Source organism: Amblyraja radiata, chromosome 10 (assembly GCF_010909765.2).
Source record: "Amblyraja radiata isolate CabotCenter1 chromosome 10, sAmbRad1.1.pri, whole genome shotgun sequence".
Taxonomy (NCBI): Eukaryota; Metazoa; Chordata; class Chondrichthyes; order Rajiformes; family Rajidae; genus Amblyraja; species Amblyraja radiata.
The window spans coordinates 4,841,119-4,868,828 of record NC_045965.1 but is presented as its reverse complement, the minus strand read 5'-3'; the positions used below and the strand labels follow the sequence as shown (position 1 = coordinate 4,868,828).

The 27,710-nt window shown below is 46.9% G+C and overlaps 1 protein-coding gene and 1 pseudogene across 1 annotated transcript; both read left to right on the top strand.

The window, feature by feature from the left end:
* Positions 1 to 27,710, top strand: part of LOC116977456 — a 444,478-nt pseudogene that overhangs the window by 412,777 nt on the left and 3,991 nt on the right.
* LOC116977461 (immunoglobulin gamma-1 heavy chain-like) lies at positions 11,302 to 22,077 on the top strand. Its single transcript, XM_033027896.1, has 6 exons — positions 11,302 to 11,455; positions 11,582 to 11,883; positions 12,962 to 13,013; positions 18,807 to 19,115; positions 20,202 to 20,501; positions 21,950 to 22,077. The coding sequence occupies exons 1-6, from the start codon at positions 11,410 to 11,412 to the stop codon at positions 22,075 to 22,077; spliced, it is 1,137 nt and encodes a 378-aa protein (XP_032883787.1). The 5' UTR covers positions 11,302 to 11,409.

Below are 27,710 nucleotides of genomic sequence, written 5' to 3'. Positions count from 1 at the left end.
CATCAGTGTGCTGGGACCAGGAAAGACCTTCGGAAATATGCACGCCTGCTGATAGACAGTGATTCCATAAGGAAATGACCAATTGGATTGGGCTCAAGAGCAAAGCAGGAAGGTTTGCTTTGTGTTGAGAGACCACTGGTAGGTTTGGATTAATCCTGAGCTTGAATTTAAACCAATGCTCTTAACGTGCCTCAGTTGACGGGAATCACTGGTATACAAAGGGGGTCGGCTTTATGCTGCTGTTTAATAGAGCTCTGGTTAGACCACATCTGGTGCTCTGGGTGTGATTCCGTTATATATATGCATAACAGCATGAATATAATCTAATTTCCTATATATATATATAGAGAGAGAAAAACACAGAGAAATAAGGCAAGTCGGACTTCCATCACTGTTCTGCACAAATAAATCAATTGAATATAGAAACAAGACAAAAATAATGCCTCATATTCAATCATATATGGTTCAATGAAATTAAGATATATCTGTAAAAAATATGAATGGAAACAGGCCCTTTAGCCCACCAAGTCCACACTGACCATCAATCTATCATATACCAGTTCCATTCATCACGCCAGGGACAATTTACAACAAACCTGCACTTTTGGATATGGGAGAAACCGGAATATCCAGAGAAAACCAAGGCCGGATTTAGATGAAGAAAGGCCCGAGGCAATTCCACTTGTGAGGCTCCTCTCAATCCCCCACCCCCACGACGAGAGGAAGATGGAAGAGTCCACCAGATTGGCACCGATGTGCAGCCGAGCGTGGCCAATGAGATAAGGGCTGGAAAGCTGTGCTTTTTATTTATTGCCAGTGCTAGTGTCGAGTTATCGGCTTAAAACACTATTATTCTGAAGTGGAGGGCAAGGAAAATTACTGAAGTGTTGTTTAAAGACTACAGTGCATTGTGACAGCATATGTAAGAAAGGCCTATGACAGTCAAAAATATTATACACCAGGCCTGTATGAAACTTTTCAAGAGGCGGGGGGTTGCATGGCAGGATTGCAAAATCTAATGTGAAATAAGTGCACACAGCGCATATCACAAGCGCGAAGCTCAAAGACCCTTGCGGCTGGGGTCCTGGAAGCTCTGGGGTTTTAGATGCTCTCTGGTGCATTCTGAGCCTTATTTTGGAGCATTTTTGCACCAAATTTATGACCAATATTTCAGAAATAATTTTGGTTGAGTCAAGAATAATGAATGGTTGGAATGGGATGATTGGGGTCATTGGTGCATACATTTTGTTTAATCAAGAATTGAAGCTGTCATTGTTTTAATAATCAAGTTGTACTGTAAAATGTCATGTAAAATGTTATAAAGGAGCATGCAAACACAGCAATTAAAAAGCTGTATGAGATGAGTGTGTGGCCAGGATTTGTCTTTGATGATGTTGGCAGCCTTTTTGTGGCAGCGACTGCGATAGATCCCTTCGATGGTGGGGAGGTCAGAGCCGATGATGGACTGGGCCAGTGGTCACAACTTTCTGCATTCATTTCTGCTACTGGTCGTTCAAGTTAACGAACCAAGGCACGATGCAACCAGTCAGTATGCTCTCTACTGTGTACCAGTAGAAGTTTGAGATAGTCCTCCTTGACAAACCGACTCTCCGTAATCTTCTCAGCTGATGTGCCTTCTTTATGATTGCATCAGTGTGCTGGGACCAGGAAAGATCTTCGGAAATATGCACGCCAGCTGACTGTGATTCCATAACAAAATGACCAATTGCATTGGGCACAAGAGCAAAGCAGGAAGGTTTGCTTTGTGTTGAGAGACCACTGGTAGGTTTGGTTTAATCCTGAGCTTGAATTTAAACCAATGCTCTTAACGTGCCTCAGTTGATGGGAAACGCTGGGATACAAAGGGTGTGGGCTTTATGCAGCTGTTTAATAGAATTAGACCACATCTGGAGCTCTGGGTGTGTTTCCGGGCAGCACCGCTCAGGAAGAATAGACAATAGGTGCAGGAGTAGGCCATTCAGCCCTTTGAGCCAGCACCGCCATTCGCTGTGATCATGGCTGATCATCCACAATCAGTACCCCGTTCCTGCCTTCTCCCCATATCCCCTGACTCCATTATCTTTAAGAGCCTTATCTAGCTCTCTCTTGAAAGTATCCAGAGAGCCGGCCTCCATCGCCCTCTGAGGCAGAGAATTCCACAGACTCACAACTGTCTGGGATAAAAAGTGTTCCCTCATTCCATTCTAAATCCCTTACCCCTTATTCTTAAACTGTGGCCCCTGGTTCTGGACTCCCCCAACATCAGGTACATATATCCTGCCTCTAGCGTGTCCAAACCCTTAATAATCTTGTATGTTTCAATAAGATCCTTTCTCATCCTTCTAAATTCCAGATTATACAAGCCAAGCCGCTCCATTCTCTCAGCATATGACAGTCCCACCATCCTGGGAATTAACCTTGTGAACCTACGCTGCACTCGCTTAATAGCAAGAATGTCCTTCTTCAATTTAGGGGACCAAAACTGCACAAAATACCCCAGGTGTAGTCTCACTCGGGCCCGGTACAAATGTAGAAGGACCTCTTTGCTCCAATACTCAACTCCTCTTGTTATGAAGGCCAACATGCCATTCGCTTTCTTCATTGCCTGCTGTACCCGAATGCTTACTTTCATTGACTGATGTACAAGGACCCCCAGATCCCATTGTACTTTCCCTTTTCCCAACTTGACACCATTCAAATAATACTCTGCCTTCCTGTTTTTGCCACCAAGGTGGATAACCTCACATTTAATAGGGCTACCAACATTGGGTGAGAGTTGAGAGTAAGAAATTGTTTCCCCTCCCACGGTAGGGAGCTTTCGCATTTTTCAGCTTTAAATTATGCAATCTGGTGCATACTGTAGTGAGTCTTTGAACTTACACTTAAATGCAACTTTTATGCTTTAAATTGGATTAGGTATGAATAAGGTTAGGCTAAATTGCATTCCTGATTACATTCCACAATAGAGCCAGGCTCTGATCAACAGCACATGGTGCAGCACATGAATGACTATATTCATGTATGGAAATCAGATCATATTCATGCTGTTATGCATATATATATATATAGAGAGAAAAACATAGAGAAATAAGGCAAGAGTCGGACTTCCACCACTGTCTGTACAAATAAATCAATCAACCTTACCTTTTGAATTTAGAAACAAGTTGAAAATAATGCCACATATTCAATCATATATGGTTCAATGAAATTAAGATATACAGGTATATGTAAAAAATATAAATGGAAACAGGCACTTCAGCCCACCAAGGCCACACTGAGCAGCAATCTATCATATACCAGTTACGTCCATCACGCCAGGGACAATTTACAGAAGCCAATTAACCTACAAACCAGCACTTCTTTCGGATATGGGAGAAACCGGCATATCCAGAGAAAACCCATGTGGTAGTAAGGCAGCAACTCTACTGCTGCGCCACCGTGCCACTCCATTAAATTATTTTTTCTGTAATATATTTATTATGGTGTCACGTCAATAAAGATGAACACGTGATTCTGATTTCTGCCCTTAGCTGGATAACACACATCTCAAATCATTGCGTTTCAACCTCTTCAGTCTGAAGGTTTCGACCCAAAACATCACCCATTCTTTCGCTCCAGAGATGCTGCCTGTCCTGCTGAGTTTTTCTAGTTTTCAGTTTAAACCAGCATCTGCAGTTCCTTCCTTCACTGTTTGTTAAGCAAAATATTCTCATAATATTTTCACCTCAAATATGTTTTTCCTTCATCTCCGTTGCTGCAGAGAATACAATCCCATTATCAAATCTCTCTTCAAAATGAAAAAAAAATTCCAGCCCTGCCAACATCTTCATAAATCGCCCCTGGATCCTCTCCAGAGCAATTACACCCTTTCTACAATGTGTCATAGTCTTACAGCATGGAAACAGGCCCTTCATCCCAACCTGTGCATGTAGATCAAGATGCCCCATCTAAACTAGTCCCATTTATCCGCATTTGGCCTACATCCCTTTAAACCTTGTGTGTGCCAGTGTGTGTGTGTGTGAGAGTGTGTGTCAGTGAAGCGGCGAAAACATCTGGAGTGAGCGGAGACTTGGCGATGTCCGCGGAGCATTTCCCTCCCGGGAATGCGGCCCGGCCCAGGTGCTCCTTGTCCAGCTGGGGTCCAGGGGAGGTGAGGGTCAGTGACCCGGGGGTCCGGGGGAGGTGAAGGTCAGTGACCCGGCTGTCGGGCATCAAAGCGGAGCCTTAGCCCGAGATTCATCCCCTGCGGCTCCGGATGAGGCATAAGTGGAATAACATTAGCTACCCTCCAATCCACAGGAACTGATCCTGAATCTATAGCACATTGGAAAATGAACACCAATGCGTCCAAGATTTCTAGAGCCACGTCCTTAAGTGCCCTGGGATGCAGACCATCAGGCCCTGGGGATTGATCAACCTTCAGTCCTAGCAGTCTACCCAACACCATTTACAGCCTAATGTGGATTTCCTTCCGTTCCTCCGTCACCCCAGATCCTCTGGCCACTAGTACATCTGGAAGATTGTTTGTGTCCTCCTTAGTGAAGACGGATGTGTGTCCTTGGAGGTGGTGCAGCGGGTGCATCCCCTCCAGGGACAGTGGCAGTGGGAGAGAAGTGGTTGGAATATCAGGTCTGGTTCTATGCTCCCTGAGGTGAGGAGAATTGAAGGTGTAATTGGAGAGATTAAAATAATCACTGGATGCACTGGAGCAGACGAAGAATCTGCTTCCTCTGCCGTGGATCCAAACAAGGACAAAAACATAAACATGGCATCCAGGATATTGAGGGCACTGGAAACCCAGAACTGCCCCTGGAAGCTGTCAAGACTGGGGTTCAGTTGAAAGTTTCCACATGGACAGAATGTTAGAAACATAGAAAATAGGTGCAGGAGTAGGCCATTCAGCCCTTTGTGCCAGCACTGCCATTCAATATGATCATGGCTGATTATCCAAAATCAGTAACCTGTTCCTGTTTTTCCCCATAGCCCTTGATTCCGTTAGCCCAAAGAGCTATATCTAACTCTCTTGAAAACATCTAGCGATTTGGGCTCCATTGCCTTCTGTGGCAGAGAATTCCACAGATTCACAACTTGATGGGTGAAAAAGTTTTTCCTCATCTCAGTCCTAAATGGCCTACCCCTTTTTCTGAAACTCTGGTTCTGGACTCCCCCAACATCAGGAGCATTTTTCCTGCATCTAGCCTGTCCAATACCTGAAGAATTTTATATGTTTCTATAAGATCCCCTCTCATCTTTCTAAATTCCAGTGAATACAAGCCCAGTCGACACATTCTATCATCATATGTCAGTCGCGCCATCCTGGGAATTAACCTGGTTAACCTACTCTGCACTCCCTCAATAGCAAGAATGTCCTTCCACAAATTAGAAGATCAAAACTGCACACAATAATACTCCAGGTGCGGTCTCACCAGGGCCCTGCACAACTGCAGTAGGACCTCCTTGCTCATTTACTCAAATCATCTCGGTATGAAGGCTTAAATGCCATTATTTTTCTTCACTGCCTGCTGTTCCTGCATGCTTACTGTCAGTGATTGATGTACAGGGAAACCCAGGTCTCGCTGCACTTCCTCTTTTCCTCATCTGACACCATTCAGATAATAATCCACCTTCCTGTTCTTACCACCAAAGTAGATAACCTCACATGTATCCACATTATACTGCATCTGCAATGCAATTGCCCACTGACCCAACCTATCCAAGTCATCCTGCAGCCTCTTAGCATCCTCCTCACAGCTCACACTGCCACCCAGCTTTGTATCATCTGCAAACGTGGAGATGTTACATTTGATTCCCTTGTCTAAATTGTTAATCTATATTGTAAATAATTGGGGTCCCAGCACCAAGCCTTGCAACACCCCACTTGTCATTGCCTGCCATTCTAAAAAGGACATGTTAATTCCTACTCTTTGCTACCTGTTTGCCAACCAGTTTTTTATCCATGTCAGTACCCTACCCCCAATACTGTGTGCTCTCATTTTGCACACGAATCTCTTGTGTGGGACCTTGTCAAAGGCTTTTTGAATGTCCAGATACACAACATCCGTTGGCTCTCCCTTATCCATTCTACTTGTTACATCCTCAAAAAATTTCCAGAAGATTAGTCAAGCATGATTTCCCTTCATAAATCCATGCTGACTGACCGATCCTGTCACTGATTTCCAAATGCGCTGCTGTTACACATTTAATAATCGACTCAAGCAACTTCCCCACTATCAATGGAAGGCTAACTGGTCTATAATTCCCTGTTTTCTCTCTCCGTCCTTTCTTAAAAAGTGGGTTTACATTAGCTACCCTCCAGTCCTCAGGAACTGATCCAGAGCCTATAGAACATTGGAAAATGATCACAAATGCATCCACGATTTCTATGGCCACCTCCTTGAGTACTCTGGGATGCAGACCATCAGGCCCTGTGGATTTATCGGCCTTCAGTCCCAACAGTTTACCCAACACCATTTCATGACTAATGTCAATTTCCTTCAGTTACTCCATCACGCCAGATCCTCAGTCCCCTTGTATTTCTGGGATATTGTTTGTGTCTTCCTTAATGAAGACAGAACCAAAGTACTTGTTTAACTGGTCTACCATTTCCCTGTTTCCCATTATAAATTCATCTGTTTCTGACTGTGAGGTACCTACATTTGTCTTTGACTGTTGACGGGTGTGTGAAACTGGACAGTGATGTGGGCACTATTTCCTTCACCTCAGATTTCCTGTTGGAGATGGCAGCTTGTCTTAATCTGAACAGGGGGGACTCCCACAGGGAACAGACTTGCTAAAAAGAACAAGCAGGCTGCTTGACATATGGAAATATGTCCCTGAGTTAAAGGCCAACACTTATAAACAATTCTTACTGAAAATGGTCAGTTACTGAAAAGATAACTGACCAATAGGACTGAGTCTGAAGACAGAGGACTATGATGAGATGTGCTTCATGCAAGCGTGGAGAATATCGGTCATTTTTAGAAAAACAACTCAGCATTTGGTCGGATTAAACCTCATTTTCCATTTCTTTGCCCATTTCTGAGCTGATCTATACCTTCTATACCTTAAAGTGCATCTGCCCACTCACCCAACCAATCCAAGTCACCCTGCAGCCCCATAGCATCCTCCTCGCAGATCTATACTTTAACATCCTTGCTCACTGTCCGCAGATCCCTGCAGAGCTCAGCTGGTCACAGACTTCCACTCTGAAGAAGGGTTTCGGCCCAAAACGTCGCCCATTTCCTTCGCTCCATAGATGCTGCTGCACCCGCTGAGTTCCTCCAGTATCAAAAAATGTTTTAACGGCCAGTTTTTATATTCCCCGCAAGCTTTCTTTCATACTATTTTTCCCCTCTTAATTAAACCCTTTTGTCCTCCTCTGCTGAATTCTAAATTTCCCCCACTCCTGTGGTTTGCTGCTTCCTCCAGCCAATTTATACGCCTTTTCCTTGGATTTAACACTATCCCTCATTTTCCTTGTTAGCCACAGTTGAGCCACCTTCTTTGGTGATTAAAGGACTCCATTTATCCAAGGTGGATAAATGGAGTTCAAACACAGATCAGCAGAGAGTGGGGATGGGCTGGAAGGCTGAAGAACCTTTTTACTGATCCTCTATGCATGGGACAAATTTGAACACAATCTCTGCATGCAGCTGTTGATTTACCAGAAACATGTTTCATATTTTGACTGTTGACGGGTGTGTGAAACTGGACAGTGATGTGGGCACTATTTCCTTCACCTCAGATTTCCTGTTGGAGATGGCAGCTTGTCTTAATCTAAACAGGGGGGACTCCCACAGGGAACAGACTTGCTAAAAAGAACAAGCAGGCTGCTTGACATATGGAAATATGTCCCTGAGTTAAAGGCCAACACCTATAAACAATTCTTACTGAAAATGGTCAGTTACTGAAAAGATAACTGACCAATAGGACTGAGTCTGAAGACAGAGGACTATGAAGAGATGTGCTTCATGCAAGCGTGGAGAATATCGGTCATTTTTAGAAAAACAACTCAGCATTTAGTCGGATTAAACCTCATTTTCCATTTCTTTGCCCATTTCTGAGCTGATCTATACCTTCTATACCTTAAAGTGCATCTGCCCACTCACCCAACCAATTCAAGTCACCCTGCAGCCCCATAGCATCCTCCTCGCAGATCTATACTTTAACATCCTTGCTCACTGTCCGCAGATCCCTGCAGAGCTCAGCTGGTCACAGACTTCCACTCTGAATAATGCCCTTCACCACAACCCTCTGTCTTCTATCAGTAAACATGTATTGACCCAGATGACAAAATCACTCTGAAGGCCGTGCATTTTGACCTTTTTGGACAACCAACCATGGAGAACTTTCTCAAATGCCTTACTAAGATCCATATAGAAAACATCCACTGCACCGATCACCTTTGTCACCTCCTCAAAAAAATAATTCAAGTTAGTAAGACATGATCTGTGGCATACAAAGCCATGCTGATGGTCCCTAACTAGCCCATTGTCTTCCAAATGGTAGTAAATCCTATCCCAAAGTATCCTTTCCAATTGCTTCCCTACCACTGATATGAGGCTCAACGGCAAAGCAGACTTTGGAATACAAGTGGAACCAAAACGTTCATACCCCGGGAGAAAGAAAATACTGAATGTCTAACCTCTCTAAATGCCTTTTAATCATTGCTGTCGTATCTGCTTCCACAACGTCCCCTGGTGATGCATTCCAAACATCAATGTTTTGTACAATCATCATATCTACTGTCATACGCCTGAGGACATCGACCACCTCCATGTCCATAATACACACTGTCCTCAAGACATCTCCATTAACTGTCCCAAGTTCCTGTAAAAGGACAAATGGCAATGGTAAAAGTGAGGTTGAAAGGGTAACAGGACATCTGTTTAGCTGCCATGGGAGTTGGATTGAACTGTGTTTGTTGCTCTATGTCTGTTGGAGGTGCATGATTTAGAACTTGATTCAGAAGCTGTGAGCAGTGTAAAGTTAGCCCCCTGAGAGAGATTGACAGGGAGAACTCATGCAGTGAGATAAAGGGACTGAATTGATAAAACTTATTTGCAAGGAATATCAAGGAATATGGGGAAAAAGCAGGAACGTGGTACTGATTTTAGATGATCAGCCATGATCAGAAGGGCCAAATGGCCTACTCCTGCACCTATTTATCTGTTTCTGTTCTACACTGACCAGTGTCTCCCAATCCCTCTCTCTCATGGGGATATCTGTACACTGACCAGTGTCTCTCAGTGCCTCTCTCTTGGCATGTTTGTATACTGACAGCTAGCGCTCTCTCTCCCTCTCCCTCTTCGTCTCTCTCTCTCTCTCTCTCTCTCTCTCTCTCTCTCTCTCTCTCTCTCTCTCTCTCTCTCTCTCTCTCTCTCTCTCTCTCTCTCTCTCTCTCTCTCTCTCTCTCTCTCTCTCTCGCTCTCTCGCCCTCTCCCCTCCTCCCTCTCTCCCCCTCTCCCTCTCTCCCTCGCTCCCTCTCCCTTCTGTAAACGGATCGGTCTCCCTCATTCCCTCTCTCTTGGGACATCTACACTGACCAATGTCCCACTGTCAGGGGTATATCTGTACACTCTTTCATGGGATATCTACAGTCTGATACCATTATACCAGCCAAGCTCATTTAAGACCATTATACCAGCCAAGCTCATCACCAAACTCGAGGGACTTGGTGTCAGTACTCACCTCTGCAACTGCATCATTGACTTCAGTTCAGTTCAGTTTAGTTTATTCGCATGTACACCGAGGCATTGTGGAAAGCTTTTGTTGTGTGTTAATCTGTCAGCAGAAGGACAATACACAATTAAGACATTTAAGGGCCTGTCCCACTTAGGCGACTGCCTGCGACTGTCATAGTCATAGCATGTCCACCTACGACAACCTACGACGACACCTACGACAATCTACGACCACACAGGCGACAACTGAAGTCAACCTACATCCACGACAAGTTACGGCAAGTTACGACTGTCGGAGACAACTGAAGACAATTCATGTCATTTTGGCCTCCAAAACAATGGAATCACCTAGTTATAAAAGGGAATGTATTGTTTCCAACATCTGAGGACATTGCTCTCACAAGAAGAAGCTCCGCTGCTTGCAGCAGCCCTCATGCTTAAAGATCAGCAAGACAGAAGGACAAGAAGAATGGGGAAGAGGAAGCCCAAGAAGAGGTGTGTGTGGTTGAAGCCCTTGTCCCTGTAGAGACCCAGGTTGGGCCAGTATGACAACCTGATGACTGAGCTCCAGCAAGAAGATGAGGCTGCCTTCAGAAACTTCACCAGGCTCCCCCCTGAGCTGTTTCAGGAGCCGAAGACATTGGGTGGGCCCTCTCCTGGAGAAAAAGGAGACTCATGGAGGAGCCACTGTTGTAGCCTGGTGTAGCTAGTCACGTCAACTGTTGCCGATGGTCGCCAGCTGTCGTCGCATGTTGCCAGTATGGTCGTAGCATGTCGCCGGTATGGTCATACATTGTCGTAGATTGTCGCCGATATAGGCGTAGATGGACTCCATTCATAGCATCACGACTTGCTGTTGTAGCTTGACTTCTGTGCTCTACCTCATTGGAGACCCTTGGATTATCTTTGATCAGAATTTACTGGTTGTATCTTGCACTGAATTTTATTCATGTTATTCCCTTCATCATGTTTCTGCTCACTGTGCTCAATTGTAATCATGTATTGTCCGTCTGTTGTCTGGTTAACATGCAACTAAAGCTTTTCACTGTACCTTGGTACATGTGACAATAAACTCAACAACCTCAACTCAAACTGACCGGTGTATTTCAGCCCTCTCATTGATGTGGATATCTGCACTAACTTGTGTCTCTCTGTCCCTCTCTCTCTCACTAGGATATCTGTACACTGACCATCTCTCAGTCCCACTCGCTCAGGGGGAGATCTGTACACTGACCGGCCTCTCAGGCCCACTCGCTCAGGGGGATATCTGTACACTGACCGGTCAACCTTAGCCCCTCTCTCCCAAGGCAGGGGATATCTACATTGACAGGTGTTCCTCTCTCTCAGGGGATATCTGTACACCGACTTTTAACTCAGCCCCTCACTGGGGATCTGAGTGACCTCTTGCTCCACAAAGTGTTCATCATTGTAATGAGTGGATGGAGCAGAGTGGGATCAATCTTTAATCCGGATCTCATCATTGCCCCTCCACCTGTTGTGGAGACAAACACCTTTTGGGGAATTGAACTGGGTGCTGGAGGCAGGGACAGGAAGCCGCGCCTCTGGTTTCAGTGGGTGGGGAACCCGCGGCTGCCTCTCTCTCTGTCTCTCACTCACAGCTCACTTTCCTATTTAAACAGCGCTGACTGCTGCTCCCGACAAAGCCGGCCTTGAGCTGAAGCCGCCCATTCCTGGAGTGTCCAAGTGTGTGTCAGTGCTCAGAGTGATGGGGGTCGCTGCTTATCTCTGTCTCCTTCTGTCCTGTCTGCCAGGTGGGTGTCCCCCCGCGGCGGGCGGGCGGGCGTCACCCCCACTCGGGGCCGGGCTGCTTCTCGGACACTCTTTGACCCTCTGCCTCTTCAACTGTTTATTCAACTTTGTTTCTCTTTTATTGGCAGGCGTTCGATCCGCGATCGTGCTGAATCAGACCCCGACCGTGGTGGCGAAGCCCGGAGAGTCCCTCAAACTGACCTGTGAAACCAGTGGGTTCAGCCTCAGCAGCTACGCCGTGAGCTGGGTGAAACAGGTCCCCGGGAAAGGGCTGGAGTGGGTGGGAGCGATAGATTATGATGATGATGAATATTACGCGACTGCCTTCCGCGGCCGATTCGAGGTTTCCAAGGACAGCAGCAACGTCTATCTCCAAATGACCAGCCTGAGTCTGGCCGACACGGCCATCTATTACTGTGCGAGAGACACAGTGAGAGGAAGCGGGGCCGGGCCGATACAACAACCCAGGGGAGAGAGAACCTGCCGTCAGCTCGGAGCCAAGCGCCGTGGGTGGATCTGGAGTCACGGGTCGATCAGACCCGGTGTCCGTCTCTGAGACACGGTCAATGGTTGGGCGAGAAGGAACATCGATGAACAGAGAGAGACCTTGGGCTCCAAGTTGACAGTCGGACGTGCGGAGTGACTGGGCTCGGAGACAGTGAGAGAGGATGGGGGTTATTGTACGGCGGTGAATCACAGTGACTATATGGGTGGCACAGTGTGAGAGATGGGACTTCCTCCATACAAAAACCTGCCGCAACCAAACGCTTTAAATCACGTCTCTGGGCGCTGCCGCCGCCGCCGCCTTTCCTCGGGACCCGTGGATATAAACCAGATCCCGAGTGCATCATCTGGCACAGGGAACAAGTTCCACTGGAGATGTGGGAACACAAGCAGCGAGGAGCCGCTGTGGGTCGAGGCACGGTGACAGTCGTGGTGGGTTATCTCCTGTCCACTCCAGGGCTGCAATGGCCGAGACTGGCGCTGCTGTGTGGGACACACGGACACCCATGGATGGGGCTTTAATTAAGCCGCTGTCCACTCTGGCCACCGTTGGATTTCGGGCTGGATGTGATAGCGCAGTTTGTGAGCGGCGGTGAATCACCGTGTATACTGGCCCACGGCGGTGGAGAGCTGAACAAAAACTGCCCCCGACAAATGAGCGTCCGCAGCGCAGTCTATCTCCACCCATTGAGCATTGCTGCTTGCCAGAGTCAAATCCCTGAAGCCTGGCTCGCACTGCAGGGAAGAAATGTCCATTTCTGGCCGGATAAAAGCCCGAAAGGAGACGATTGTGTTTGTGAGGGACGGCCAGAGCCGGTGGCAGTAGACGGCAAAAATGCCTCTTTTATTCACACCAGAGGTTGAACAAGGACGGAGATTGGGATGGAAATGCAGGAAGCGGCTGCTCCTGGTCCGGGCAGAGTTCACGTTGACACTTTGCTGAGATTATTGGATGTGGAGGGCGAGTGGAGTTATTGTACTGACTGAGTGGGAAGATGAAGCAGTGTGACTATCTTGAATACTGGGGTGCAGGAACCTCGCTGACAGTGACTTCAGGTAAGACCAATTCCTCAATTCCATTTTACCCAGTTGTGTTTTATTAATGTATGTTCTTTGCCAATTCTGTAATTGACCTGAACTCGGTGAGATATTTGGAACAATTGCACGGATTTCCCGGAGACATGCGGGTTTCTCCAGTTAGAATCTACCCAGCAACAGTACATTTCCCACCACGTTGAACTGCCCCACAGGCTGTTCTTTCCCTGAGTCTCGCCATCATCTGCCTTCAGTCCATCTTGTGCATGCCGACCAAGCTGGCTTTCTGGGCTCGTCCCATTGGCCACATATCCTTCTCATCCATATACCGGATTTTTTTTGATTATCGTAATTCTATCTGCTTTTATAGTTTCCTCTGGCAACTCATCCCAGATACTGCCTACCCAATGTGAATAAAAATGCCCCTGAAGTCCCCTTTTAAATCTCTCCCCACTCACCTTACGCCTGTGCCCTCTTGTTTTAGAAACCTCTATCCTGGGAAAAAGCCTGTGAGCGTGCACCTTATCCATGCCCCTCATGATCTTGTTCACCTCAATAAGGTGCCCAGTGTCCTTTGCTCCAAAGGGGAAAAAAACACCTTATCCTCCCTCTCCCTAAAACAGAACCTCACATGTCCAGACAATATCTTGGTGAATCTTTTCCAAGTCCTTCCCAATATAGTGACATCCTGTAGCTGGGTGACCAGAACTACACACAGTACTTACTCCAAGCGTGGTCTCACCAATGACTTATACAGCTGCATCATCATGTCCCAACTTTTATACTCCGTACCCTTCCCATTGAAGGCAGTCTGTCAAAAGCCACCCCAGCTCCCTGTCCACCTAACTCGCCACTCTCAGCGAACCATGCCCCTGCATTTCCACATCTGTCTGTTCTACAACACTCTCCAGGCTCTACCATTTACTGTGTAAGTCCAGCCCTGGTTTGATCTACCAAAGTTCACCACCCCCTCACTTGTCAGAATTAAATTCCATTTGGCATTCCTTGGCTCCCCTTCCCAACTGATCTAGATCTTATTGTAAACTTATCCTTCCTCACTCTCCACTCATGCACTGATTTTGGTGTCATCTGCAAACTTACTATCAATGTCCACTATATTGTATGGCAAACTGTTAATGTAGATAACCAACAACAGTGGTCTCAGCACTGACTCCTGCAGCAGTCCACTTCCTCCAAGTGAATTTAGCTCATGTTGGGTTTCATGTGATCTAACCTTCCACGCCAGCCCATCATGCTATACCTTGTTGAACCTTATCAGGTTCATGAGGCACAATTTCCCCAACACAAGCCGTGCTGCCCCTAATCCTTGGTCCACCCTCCCAAGTGATCTAGATCTTGTAAACAAATTTAAGACTATCCCTAATCAGTCCGTGCCTATCCAAATACTGGTAGTTCCTGTCCCTAAGGACATTCCCACCAATGACGTCAGGCTCACTGGTTTAGATCCCTGGCTTGGCTCTAATGTCCTTCTTCAATTACGCTTCAGTATCAGCCACCCTCTAGTCTTTTGGAGATGAATCTGCCTGTTTCCACACTATTAATCTATGACGCTATGACTCCAGTACCTGCTCCCGCAAAGCGATCCCATCAAACACATCCAGGTCAGACAGAGCATGAGTCAAATGCAGAATAAATCTCCCCGTGTCACTGTGCTGTCAGCTACAGATTAGATACAAATTTCCATCTGTCCTGTCCCAACACTCCCAGGGAAGGGGCAGCACAGGTTAGACAAGGAGTGAAGTTCCCTCCACACTGTCTCCACACACACCCACAGTACGGGCTCGCCACTGAGTGAAGTTCCCTCTACACTGTCTCCACACACACCCACGGTACGGGCTCGCCACTGAGTGAAGTTCCCTCTACACTGTCTCCACACACACCCACAGTACGGGCTCGCCACTGAGTGAAGTTCCCTCTACACTGTCTCCACACACACCCACAGTACGGGTTCGCCACTGAGTGAAGTTCCCTCTACACTGTCTCCACACACACCCAGGGTACGGGCTCGCCACTGAGTGAAGTTCCCTCTACACTGTCTCCACACACACCCACGGTACGGGTTCGCCACTGAGTGAAGTTCCCTCCACACTGTCTCCACACACACCCAGGGTTAGACACTGAGTGAAGTTCCCTCTACACTGTTACATACTCCCATGTGCAGGGACAGAGTGTTTGACACAGAGTCAAGCTCCCTCTACATTGCTCTGTCAAACACTCCTTGTGTAAATGCTTCAGAACACAAAACGTTCTCTAGATTGTAAAACACATTGATGCTGTTTGGTTCAAAAACAAAGGTTCACAATAATGAATGATTTGAACATAATGAGAGAATGTTGTACATGGTTCTACTGTAGATGTGGGTTTTAGTACACCAGGTTTTCTTTGCGTCTTGTATTGAATTTCAACATTTAGAGATCCTTAGTAAGTCAATACCTTTTATTCTTCATTGTGAATTCACTGATGCGCATAGTTTAGATTCTGAGTCAAGTTGCTTGGTGTTTTTGACGTGGGTTTTGCTGCACAAAAGAACTGCTTTTTCCCAGTTCGCAGATGGAGGAACGGCTCTAATTTGCTGCCCTCCTCCGCCAGCCGATTGACTGGGTTTGTCCAACAAGTGCTTTGTTCCATTAACCAGGGCTGCTGGTGTCTCAGTGAATCTCAGTGATTGACAGAGCACCTTTCATGGTGTTCCCGAGTGCTTCACAGGCAGTGAGGCATGTTCACAATAGAGCCGTGTTGTAAAGGAGGGACTGTGGATCCACTCTGCACACAGCAGAATCGGCAAACCGCTGGTGAGGGGGAAATGTTGTCCGAGACACCACAGTTACAGTGATCCAATGGACGGGCATCAGGCTACAATCAGACCCCAGATTAATTCCGCAACAACTGTGGAATTTAAACTTTGTTCATAATCTGGGACAGATTGGACCTGTGTCAGATTTTCTTTTGTTAGTAACCTGGATTTTGTGCACAAATCCACAGTAATGATGACCTCTCAGTTTCCCTGCTGTCCCTCAGAGGAGGAGATCTATTGTCCTTACCCATTCGAGCCTATTTCTGACCCCTGACCCAGCAACGCAATTGGCACTAAATGCCCCCAGGATGGCAACCCAGACGGGCAGTTTATTGCCCCTTCTCACCCCAGCACCCAGCTCCTCCCCCCAGCACCCAGCTCCTCCCCCCAGCACCCAGCTCCTCCCCCCAGCACCCAGCTCCTCCCCCCAACACCCAGCTCCTCCCCCCAGCACCCAGCACCCAGCTCCTCCCCCCAGCACCCAGCTCCTCGCCCCAGCACCCTGTTGCTCACCCCTGCTTCTCACCCCAGCACCTAGCTGCTCACCCCAGCACCCAGCTGCTCACCCCAGCATCCAGCTGCTCACCCCAGCATCCAGCTGCTCACCCCAGCACCCAGCTCCTCACCCCAGCTCCTCACCCCAGCACCCTGCTACTCCACCCAGCTCCTCACCCCAGCACCCAGCTCCTCACCCCAGCTGCTAGTATGATGTGTTTTCCTGTCTCTGACCCACCTTCTGACCACATTAGGAACATTGATCCAAATTAAACTGCACTCACCACCTGCTGATCCCGGGATGGAAAACACTGTGAGCTACAAGTCTCGCCGCCTGATATCATTGAGCCTCCTGCACGAAACACTCGACAGCTCAGGCAGTATCTGTGGGGAGAGAAGCAGAATCACCCTTTCACTTCAGGGCTCTATCATCAAACTCTTTCAGTACAGTTTCTGACAACCATACTATTTCCACTTTTATTTGATGTTTTTTTATTTTGTTGAAGGTTTCCACAACCCCAGGACATCTCAAAGCATTTCCCAGCCCATTAATAACTCAGAGACATAGAGTCATACAGCACGGAAACAGGCCCTTCGGCTCAGCTCGTGCAAGGCAGCCTGATGCCCCATGTATGCTCGTCCCACTTGCCCATGTTTACCTCCTGTCCTCTAATTCTTTCCTATCCATGCATCTGTCCAAGTGTCTTTTAAATGCTGTTATGGTACCTGCCTCAACTGTTTCCTCTGGCAGCCTGTTCCCTATACCCACCACCCTGTGTATGAGAAAGTTCCCCACACATTCCCATTAAACCTTGTTCCTCTCATCTTACACCTATATCTTGATTCCCCTATCCTGTGTAAAATACTGTGCATTCACCCAATCTATTCCCCTCATGATTTTATACACCTTTATAGGATCACTCTTCTGCCTTCTAGAGGTGTAAAGGAGTAAAGTCCGAGCCTGCCCTACTTTTCCCTCCAGCTCAGGCCCTTGAGTCCTGGCAACATTCTTGTGAATCTTCTCAGCACTCTTCTAGCCTAATGATATCTTTCCTAGAGTAGGTTGATGAAAACTCAACATTGTATTCCAAATTCAACCTCACCGATTTCTTGTAACACTCTAGTATAACATCCAACTTCTGAACAGTAAACCCTCATTTTAACGGACCATGGTGTGGGGGGGCTCGTATCCATTTTTGTCGAATATCCGCTTTAAATGAGTAAGGTTTTATCCATGTATGTAGTTGAAACAAAGAATGCAGATGCTGGTTAATACACAAAAAGACACAAAGTGCTGGAGTAATTCAACTGGTCAGGGAGCATCTCTGGAGAACATCGATAGGTGAGGTGGGGACTCTTCTTCAGACTGATTCAGTCTGCTGGGTTAGTCAAGCACTTTGTGTTACTTCATCTTAAAACCAGGCGCCATTGCCTCTGCTCTGCACCAGCGAGTCCTTCTTCATCCACCGCACGGTCCGGTGACGGCTGTGGTTGTGGCTCACATTGTAGCCTCTGGCTGGCAGTGCTTTCTTCAGGCCGCTGCCACTGACAGGGTGCACGCTCACCATGGGGCACCTTCTCCTCTCACCAGCTGCTGCTTCCAAGGTGCAGTATGTTGGTGACTCCAGGGAGAAGGAGGAGGGGAGGGGGAAGAGGCTGAGTTGACAGAGCGAGGGGAGGATGAGGGGCAGATGGCGGTCGAGCAGGGAATGGACAAAGTGAAGAGCCGACAGGTTGAAGCGGCAGCAGGTGGGAGGGGAGGGAGCCTCATGGTGACCAAGCAAGTCCTGTCGAGGACGGCAGCTTGAAGAAAGTGCTCATCTCGGGGCTCCGTGAGCCGCAACAACAGCAGCATCACCGACCATATGGTGGTGGATGAAGAAGGGCTCACTTGCGAGTCGGGGGTGGAGTTGGAAGCCGGGGCTCTAAGCGGTCAAGAGCCATGCATGCAAGGGTGCTGTCGGCAGGTCCGTCCGCTATATCCTAAATCTATTATCAAGGGGTCTGTTAAACGAGGGGTTACTGTATATCAATTCCCTGACTCATGAATAGCTTTTTTTACCAACCTATTTACCTGTGACAACACTTCCTGGGATCTGTGTAGCTGTACTCCAAGATCCCTTAGTTGTACAACACTCCCCGGGGCCCAGCATTGAAGAAGTTCCACAACAGGCCAGATCCAGCACCATTTGTCCCGGTGGTTGTAGATATGGTCCATCTGGCACCGTACCATGTGCTTCCTGACCTGGGACACATCACCCAGAGCACAGTCCGGTTTGTCCCTCTGGTTGGCAGAAGTTGCTTCGCCAGTGTGAGATCAGCATTTCACTGCTTGGTCATGCACGGTGTGAAAGGGATTGGGAAAGGAAGCATTTCTCTGCTCTGCCTGGCCTTCTCTCAGCCTGAATCACCTGCATTTACTCAGCAATCAGCATGAACCTGTTGCACGCGCTGGTAATAATCCATTTACTACAGAACCAACTGTTAATTTATTTCCATTTCAGAGGATGTGGTTTTGCCTTCAGTCCACATCACCTCTTCCTGCAACACAGAATCTGGCCAAGAGATCAGCATCCTCTGTCTGGTCAAGGACTACCAACCTGCGATCATCAGTCAGACATGGTCCACCAGCAGTGGGGTCATCGCCACTGGAATCACAAAGTACCCACCAGTGTTGGGACAAAACAACAAGTACACAATGAGCAGCTTGCTGCGAGTCCCTGTGGCAGATTGGAACAGGAAAACCGTCTACTACTGCAAGGCAGGATCCAAGCCGGACAACATGGTAATAACGGCGTTCCCGAAGCTTCAAGGTTAGTGTGAGATTTTGTTGTCCATTTAAAGCTGATGATAGAACTAAAGTGGAAGCCTTTGTCGAACGATGTAGGAGGAAGCGAATTACATATTTTGCTCATTCATTCTCCTCCTATCAGCCAGACTGCTGCTGCTCAAGGAACAAGACAGCGAGAATTTATGTGGAAGGAGATAATGGTGGGGGGGGGGGGGGGGGGGGAATTCACAGAGGAAGCATCTCGTCTTGATCTGCCTCCATTCTATCCTTCCTCACTCTTCCTCACTCTCCTGCACTTCCCCCTCAACCCTGCAGCCGACCCCTCACCAAGTGAAATCCAGTCTCCTTGTGGAAATGACATGAATCTGCTTCCACTCTCACTTTTAACCACTGCCTTCCAGTTCTGATCAAATCATTGCTGTCATAACAAAATAAGTTTCTCGTCCATCTGACCTCCTTTCCCATTAAACTTAAAGTGGTGTCAGAAGGAACAGCAGATGCTGGTTTAAAGCGAACATAGACAGCTGGAGTAACTGAGCGGGTCAGACAGCATCTCTGGTGATGTTTTGGGATGAGACCCTTCCTCAGACTGAGAGTCGGGAAAGGGAAAAGAGATATCGACAGTGATGTAGAGAGTTATAGAAATAATAAACGAAAGATATGCAAAAAAGTAATGCTGATAAAGGAAACGGGCCATTGTTAGCTGTGGGCTAGGTGAAAACGAGTTACAGACAAAGAAGAGGTGAAGACAACTTAAAGTTGTGATTCCCAAACCTCCTGCCAGTAGAAACAGTTGTCACATCTGTTCCTGTGTCTGCTCCAGCACACACTGAGATCACGGATGGTCTGTACGCCACTTACCTACCTCCCCCCTTACCACTGCAGAGTGGCCCACACTGCTGGGGAGGCCTGTGTTCTAACCCAGCCTCCCAATCACAGCTCTGACCAGCATCTGACTGTGGGATCCACCGTATCAACACATCACCGGCATATCACCAGCATTGTGGGGAGGGCTGGTACTGGGGCACTTGTCCCAGATGCTGGGAGAGTGGAATCCTACACTGTGGCTGAAGGAATCATGTAATAACAGATATTAAATATGTTACAGCTCCACAGCTCATCCCCCTTGTTCCATCTCCGGAGGTTCTCCACAATCAAACAACTGCTATCCTGGGCTGCATGATATCCGGATTCTCTCCTGACAATATTAAAGTTTCCTGGAAAAAAGCTGGACTTAATCAAGCGGGCGTCGTTCTCCCGTCCACTCCGAGAACTAACGGTGGATTTGAAACAGTTGCTTACCTGCCGTTGAGTGTGGAGGAATGGACCAACAAACAGGAATATACTTGTGAAGTGACCCACGCGCCTTCCGGCTTCAGCGACAGGATCAACATGAGATATCAAGACGGTGAGTGGCGTCCGTTAATTTACTTACAGCATTAAACAATCTTACTGACATATCCACCAAATTCATGTCGCTGTGATCAGTCCTGTTGAGCGATGTATTATGTTCAGATTTGGCTTTTTGCAATTTAAGCCAATGCTTTCCATCTGTAATTCTAACTCATTCTACAGGACATGTAGAGAGGAAGCTCACCAGTGTGTTTACTCTCACTCCTCTAGTTGCCTTTGTGTGCAGTGGTAAGAAAAATGGACAGTGATTAAACCACAGGTCCCATTCGATATCTGGAGAAGATCTTTCTTCCCTTCTCACTGTCTTCTTTGTGTTAGTTTCTCCAAATCCATCTTGTTTCCTGAGTGTTCTGTATGGACAATGGGTGCAGGAGTAGGCCTTCAAGCCAGCACCGCCATTCAATATGATCATGGTTGATCATCCCCAATCAGTACCCCATTCTTGCCTTCTCCCCATATCCCCTGACTCCTCTATCTTGAAGAGCCCTATCTAGCTCTCTCTTGAAAGTATCCAGAGAACCGGCCTCCACCGCCCTCTGACGCAGAGAATTCCACAGACTCACAACTCTGTGAGAAAAAGGGTTTCCTCATCTCCGTTCTAAATTGCTTACCGCTTATTCTTAAACGGTGGCCCCTGGTTCTGGACTCCCACAACATCAGGAACATGTTTCTTGCCTCTAGCACGTCCAAACCCTTAATAATCTTATATGTTTCAATAAGATTGCCTCTCATCCTTCTAAACTTCAGGGTATACAAGCCCAGCCGCTCCATTCTCTCAGCATATGACAGTCCCGCCAATCAGGGAATTAACCTGATGAACCTACGATGCACTCCCTCAATAGCAAGAATGTCCTTCCTCGCATTAGGGGACCAAAACTGCACACAATACTCCAGGTGTGGTCTCTACTAGGGCCCTGTACAACTGCAGAAGGACCTCTTTGCTCCTATACTCAACTCCTCTTGTTATAAAGGCCAACATGCCATTCGCTTTCTTCACTCCCTGCTGTACCTGCATGCTTACTTTCATTGACTGATGAACAAGGACCCCGAGATCCCATTGTACTTCCCCATTTCCTAACTTGACCCAATTTAGATAGTAATCTGCCTTCCTATTTTTGCTACCAAAGTGGATAACCTCACATTTATCCACATTAAACTGTATCTGCCATGCATCTGCCCACTCACCCAAACTGTCCAACTCACCTGTAGATTGCCCTTTCCCTTTCATTGAAATGTCAGTGCCTGGATTATTTTTGAACTCATCTCCACACTCTTTAAAGTGTTGTCTGATCCTGGACAAAGTGAAGCAGTTTATCGTGGTCGGCATAATCTTATGCTGATAAATACTGAGGACACAGACTGGGAATATGTGAATCTCCTGTTTCCTCAACACAGGAGGTAAAAATCTCTTAATATTTAAATCAATGAATCTTCCATTTCCAGGTGGAGAATGTCCCGGCTGTTCGAAGTGTCTGCCGAAGTTCATCTATCAGAGTAATCTCGATGTGACATTCTCAGATGGTTCTACCCGGCAGTATAATTGTTGGGAAGGAAAGTGTGAAATAAAGTAATTGGCTGCGTATGGAATTTGTCATTCTATTATTACAACCCATTTATAAGATTCAAATCCAACCCCTGGTGTCCATTGGGATCAAAGTGTACCAGAGTGGGGAAATACCCAATTCAAGCTGCCTCCCTCTCCCCTCCACTTGTTGCCTGTGTATTCATTCATTTGCAGACATTGCTACTTCACATCCCAGTGCCACTGGCCAGAATTATTCATGCTCAGACTCTAGTCAGCAATGACCACCCAGAGATCGAAAGGCAGGAGATGTTTAAGGTGAACAGTGTGAAATGTCAAAGTGGCTCAGAAAAAAATTCGGTGACCCTATAATAAAGGCAAACTGGTGAGGCAAGACCCAGGGCTCTAACCAGTCTCCTGTCCTATACTGGCTTTGGGTGAAAACCGTAGTTAGCACAAATTGCCACAGATTTATTAACCCACCTCCCGGACGCAGACCTCAGTCCAAAGGAGAAACTCAGGGAATGCAAGGAATGTTGCAAGGAATGGACCTGTTTGGTTATAATCATCTAAGGATGAGCAAGACAAAATGTCTCTTGTGGAAGATACCAGTATTTGACAGCATGGAGAGTATCCATACTCTGCCAGGTTTCATATGAGGCGGTTTCCCCCCGACACCGTGATGGTGGAACTACACGACTGTCACTGATATGGGACGGGATTGAGCATCTTGCAAACACACATGTTTAACAATATCACATTGCTGAATAAAACAAGATTCACAAAGCAAAAACATTGCACACTGTTAAACTAGGCTTACAAATTTCTGATGACACTGCAACAACTGTCATCCACACTAATACCACACACATATCTATTTTTGAAAGGAATTTGCTCGCCATTTTGCTTAAAGGATGGGTTGCGAAATAGACAACACCTTACACTGACAAAATGTTACGTCTCCTGTCAGACAGACACAGTGTATGACCTCTGCTTTCTACACAGCTGAAGGCTTTGATCTCCAGGCTCACTGAAAGTTTCAATTCTGACACAAACGTAATCACCCTCCACAATAAGTGTTTGAGAGCAAAATCAGCTCATGTGGTCCAAGTGACTAAGTGTGTAAACAGTGCACACACGAGAGTAAGCTAAGTGCAACTAGACTCATGATTCTGCTTCAGAAGACAAGTGGCAGTGCAGGTCAGTCAGGGACAATGAATGAATAAATCATTCTCTTCCTCGCCCAATGATTCTGATGTGAAACGGGAAAATACATCGAATGCAGAATTTCATCCCAATCTGCAGCAGGAGATACTTGATACTTGATACTTCTAACCATTTATGATTTGCTCTGCTGTTGCTGGAGAGTCAGCCACTAATTTATTTCAGATCATTTCTATCAATTACTGAAACGCCTCAAAGTCTTCACTGGAGCACAGTCACACTAAACTGACACTCGTCTGTGGCTGAGTGAGTTTTGGTGCTTGTGGGCAACACTGCAACGTGACACAGTTACGAGTGCTCAGAGTTGGAAGAATGACACCTTTACTGAAGGTTGTGTTTGTGGTGAAGGTTTCAGAGATGGTGAGACACATGGTCAGAGTAAGGCTGTGATATCAGCATGTGACATTCTTAAACTGAGGGAATCCCAGGCTTGGCCTACAGGGAGAAATGTTGCTTTTCTCATTCATGTTGCTCAGTATTACTAATCGATGCTGCAGGAGTTCCAAGCAAAGCACATATCAAATTGTGCCCCTGTAATGTACCAGCTGATCATGGTGATGGGAAAGAGTCAAATCCCAGTTGACGGATCCTTTGTTCTGTTTTTTTCAGTCAATACACCCAACCTGCTATTTAACACAAGTTTTTCTACTATTCTGTTTGCAATAAATCTAGCCAGTGTATAGTTTGATCTGCCATTGATCATTCTTTTATGTGATGACATAAACATCTTAAAGTTCTTTTATGAGACACCTGTTTGGATTTCTGCCCTGCCTTTCCATAAAGAGCCTGAGCCACTTACGCAATGTTTTTCTGTGATTGCCAGCACCTGTCATAGTCGCAGCAGGTCGCTGAAAAATGTTAACGTTGAAAATTCAGCGACGACCAGAAAGGCGTTACGACTCTTTGGGCGACTGAGGAGAATACTCACGACCATACAGGTGACACCCTGACGACATAGGTGAAGCCTGTATGGTCATAAGTAGTCGCCCAATGAGTCGTACCTTGTTCTGGTCGCCGCTGGATTTTCAACACGTTGAAAATTTTGGACGACCTGCAACGACCTATGACGGGTGCCGGCAGTCGCCGAAAAAGTTGCGTAAGTGGGACAGGCCCTTTAGTAACAGATGAGTCTCAACTAAAATTCTGAACTTTTCCATTTCTGATCCACAGTATTGGCCGTCTTCATTCAAAATCCTGGCATGAAAGAGATTTGGATCAACAAGACCGCAACGCTGGTGTGTTCAGTGATCTGTAGTGATCCGAGCCAGGTCCATCTCACCTGGAAGGTGGGAGGAAAGGAGAGAAGTGAAGGAGTTGTGACCCGTACACCGAGCCATGAAGGCACCCGAAACCCAGTGATCAGTGAACTCCAGACCAGCGTGGAGGAGTGGACCAGCGGGGTGGAGTTTGTGTGCTTCGCCCAACAATCTTCATCATCCTCACCAGTGTCAGCGCGGACCAACCATAACAAAGGTGGGCAACAGATCAGTGATTAAATGGCTGTGACAGAGAGATCGAGGGTACAGAGAGGATTTACAAGGGTGTTGCCAGGGCTGGAGAGCTAGAGGGGGAGGTTGAGTGGGCTGGGACTCTATTCCTTGGAGTGTCGGAGGATGAGGGAATATCTTATTGAGGTGTATAAAATCATGAGAGAAATAGATTGGATAGATGCACAGAGTCTCTTGCCCAGAGTAGGTGAATTGAGTACCAGAGGGCATAGGTTTAAGGTGAAGGGGGAAAGATTTAATAGGAATCTGAGGGGTAACTTCTTCACGCAAAGGGTGGTGAATGTATGAAACAAGCTGTCAGAGGAGGTAGTTGAGACAGGGACTATCCTAACATTAAAAAACACAGACAGGGACAGGTTTTGAGGGACATGGACCAAACATGGCGGGAGAGACTAATGTAGCTGGGACATGTTGGCCGGGGTGGGCAAGTTGGGCTGAAGGGCCTGTTTCCACACTGTATCACTCTATGACTCTATGAGAGAGTTTAACATTTTATTTTCCTCTGTTCCAGTTGTGCCAAATAAACCTGAAGTCAGACTGCTGCTTCCAGCACACGAAGAGATCAAGCGTAGCCACAAGGTCACCCTCGAGTGTGTGGTCTCTGGATTCTACCCAGACCTCATCAACGTCACTTGGAGTAAAGACGGTGCCCAGATCTTCAACAACACCAGCGCTGCACCAACTGCTCTGGAGCAGGGGGGCACTTTCAGTGCCAGCCACTTCCTGACCATGAGTACAGAGGATTGGAAGTCAGGCTCACGCTTCAATTGTACAGTGTATCATCGCGCCTCCAACACCATCATCACGAAGGATGTGAAGAACATCCAAGGTAGGCTCCTGGGATTCACTCCATTCTCCACATTGTAAACTGTGCCACACATGGGCAGCACTGTAACATGGTGCAGTCCTGTTGTGGGCTTGTAAGTGAATCTGGCCACAGACATAATTGTATCTTTGACATTGCTTTAGTAACTTGAGGGCAATCCAAGCCAGTCGACAGGCCAGACACGGTGGAGATCCACAATACTCTTCTTCAAAACGGTCTTTCCCTCTGCCTTTGTACTTAATGCCAGTGGGTGCCTCAGCTGTGACAGAGTGTCCAGCAGAGCAGCTCTCTCCCTGCCCCAGCGTGGCTACAGTCAGTCTGGGCAATGTGTAGCAGCCTCTGGTGCAGGCCGGCTGCAACACACAACATTCTGACAAAGCAGCAGGAGAGTTTAGTTACACCTCATGGATACAAAATGCATTTAAACAGTTGTGACTAAATGAAAGGACACAAAGTGCTGGAGTAACTCAGCAGGTCAGGCAGCATCCCTGGAGGACATGGGGAGGTGAGGTTTTGGGTCGAGACCTTTCTTCATCCTACTCCGGACCACTCGCGATTAAATAAAATAATGCAGCTGCTTCTATTTTATAATATAAAGTGAAGAACTTTCCGCTGACTGGTTAGCACGCAACAAAAGCTTTTCACTGTACCTCGGTACACGTGACAATAAACTAAACTGAACTGAACATTTTGACCTCAAACATTAGCTCGATTTGCCTCTCCTCAGAGGGAATTTTATACATTTGATTCAGTAAATAGCTGGTAACAGGTTCAGTGATCACAAAACTGTCAAATAATGTAAAAGTCAACTTGTTAATTCACATTGTTTAGCACGGTTTCCTTGTGGGATCAATAGGAAGCTTCATTCCTACACCAATGTAGATAAATCTCCCTGATGTTGATGGGACCAGCATATCATTCAGTGGAGATGAGCACAAAATACTTCAGTGGCAAGCTGCTCCATCAGGGAACGATGACATAATAATTGTGATTTCTCCCAGATGATTGTTCAGATACCCGCCCCTCGGTCACTTTAAGCAAACCTTCCTTTGAAGAGATCTGGATCAACAAGACAGCCACCATTCTGTGTAAGGTGGTTCACGGTGATTTAGAGGGATTCAGGGTCACCTGGCAAGTGAATGGAATGAAGAGAGAAGACGGGGTGACAACTCGTGGTGCAGAGAGGATCGGAGGTACAGACACCATCACCAGCGGACTGACGGTCCCCGCTGCAGAGTGGGAGAGTGGGGCTGTGTACATGTGTGTGGTGGAGGACAAGAGTTTGCCAACACCGGAGAGCAGATCCTTGGAGAAGCCGACAGGTACGTGTTGTCAGAGGTTGGTGCGAGTCTGATCTGAGCAAATGGACACACTTATCACATCCAGCATAGAAAAGAATTGCAGGAGCAGGCCATTCAGCCCATCAATCCTGCACAGACATTCAATATGAGCACGGCTGATCATCCATATTCAGTACTCTCTTCCTGCATTCTCTCCATATCCCTTGATCCCTTTACCCATAGAACTGGATCCAACTCATTCTTGCATATATCTAATAATTGGGCTTCAGTGCTGTCTGTGGCAGAGAATGCCCAGGTTCACCACTGTCTGTGTGAAGACATTTCTCCCCCTCTCACACCTACACACCTTCACCTCAGACTGTCATCTCCTGGCCTGGATTCCCCAATATCTGAAACATTCTTCCTCTGCCTCACCTGTTTATAGAAACATAAAAAATAGGTGCAGCAGGAGGCCATTCGGCCCTTCGAGCCAGCACCGCCATTTATTGTGATCATGGCTGATTGTCCCCAATCAATAACCCGTGCCTGCCTTCTCCCAATATCCCTTGATTCCACTAGCCCCTAGAGCTCCATCTAACTGTATCTTAAATCCATCCAGTGACTTGGCCTCCACTGCCCTCTGTGGCAGGGAATTCCACAAGTTCACAACTCTCTGGATGAAAAAGTTTTTTCTCACCTCAGTCTTAAATGGCCTCTCCTTGATTCTAAGACTGAGCCCTGGTTCTGGACTCGCCCAACATTGGGAACATTTATCCTGCATCCAGCTTGTCCAGTCCTTTTATAATTTTATATGTTTCTTTAAGATCCCACCTCATTCTTCTAA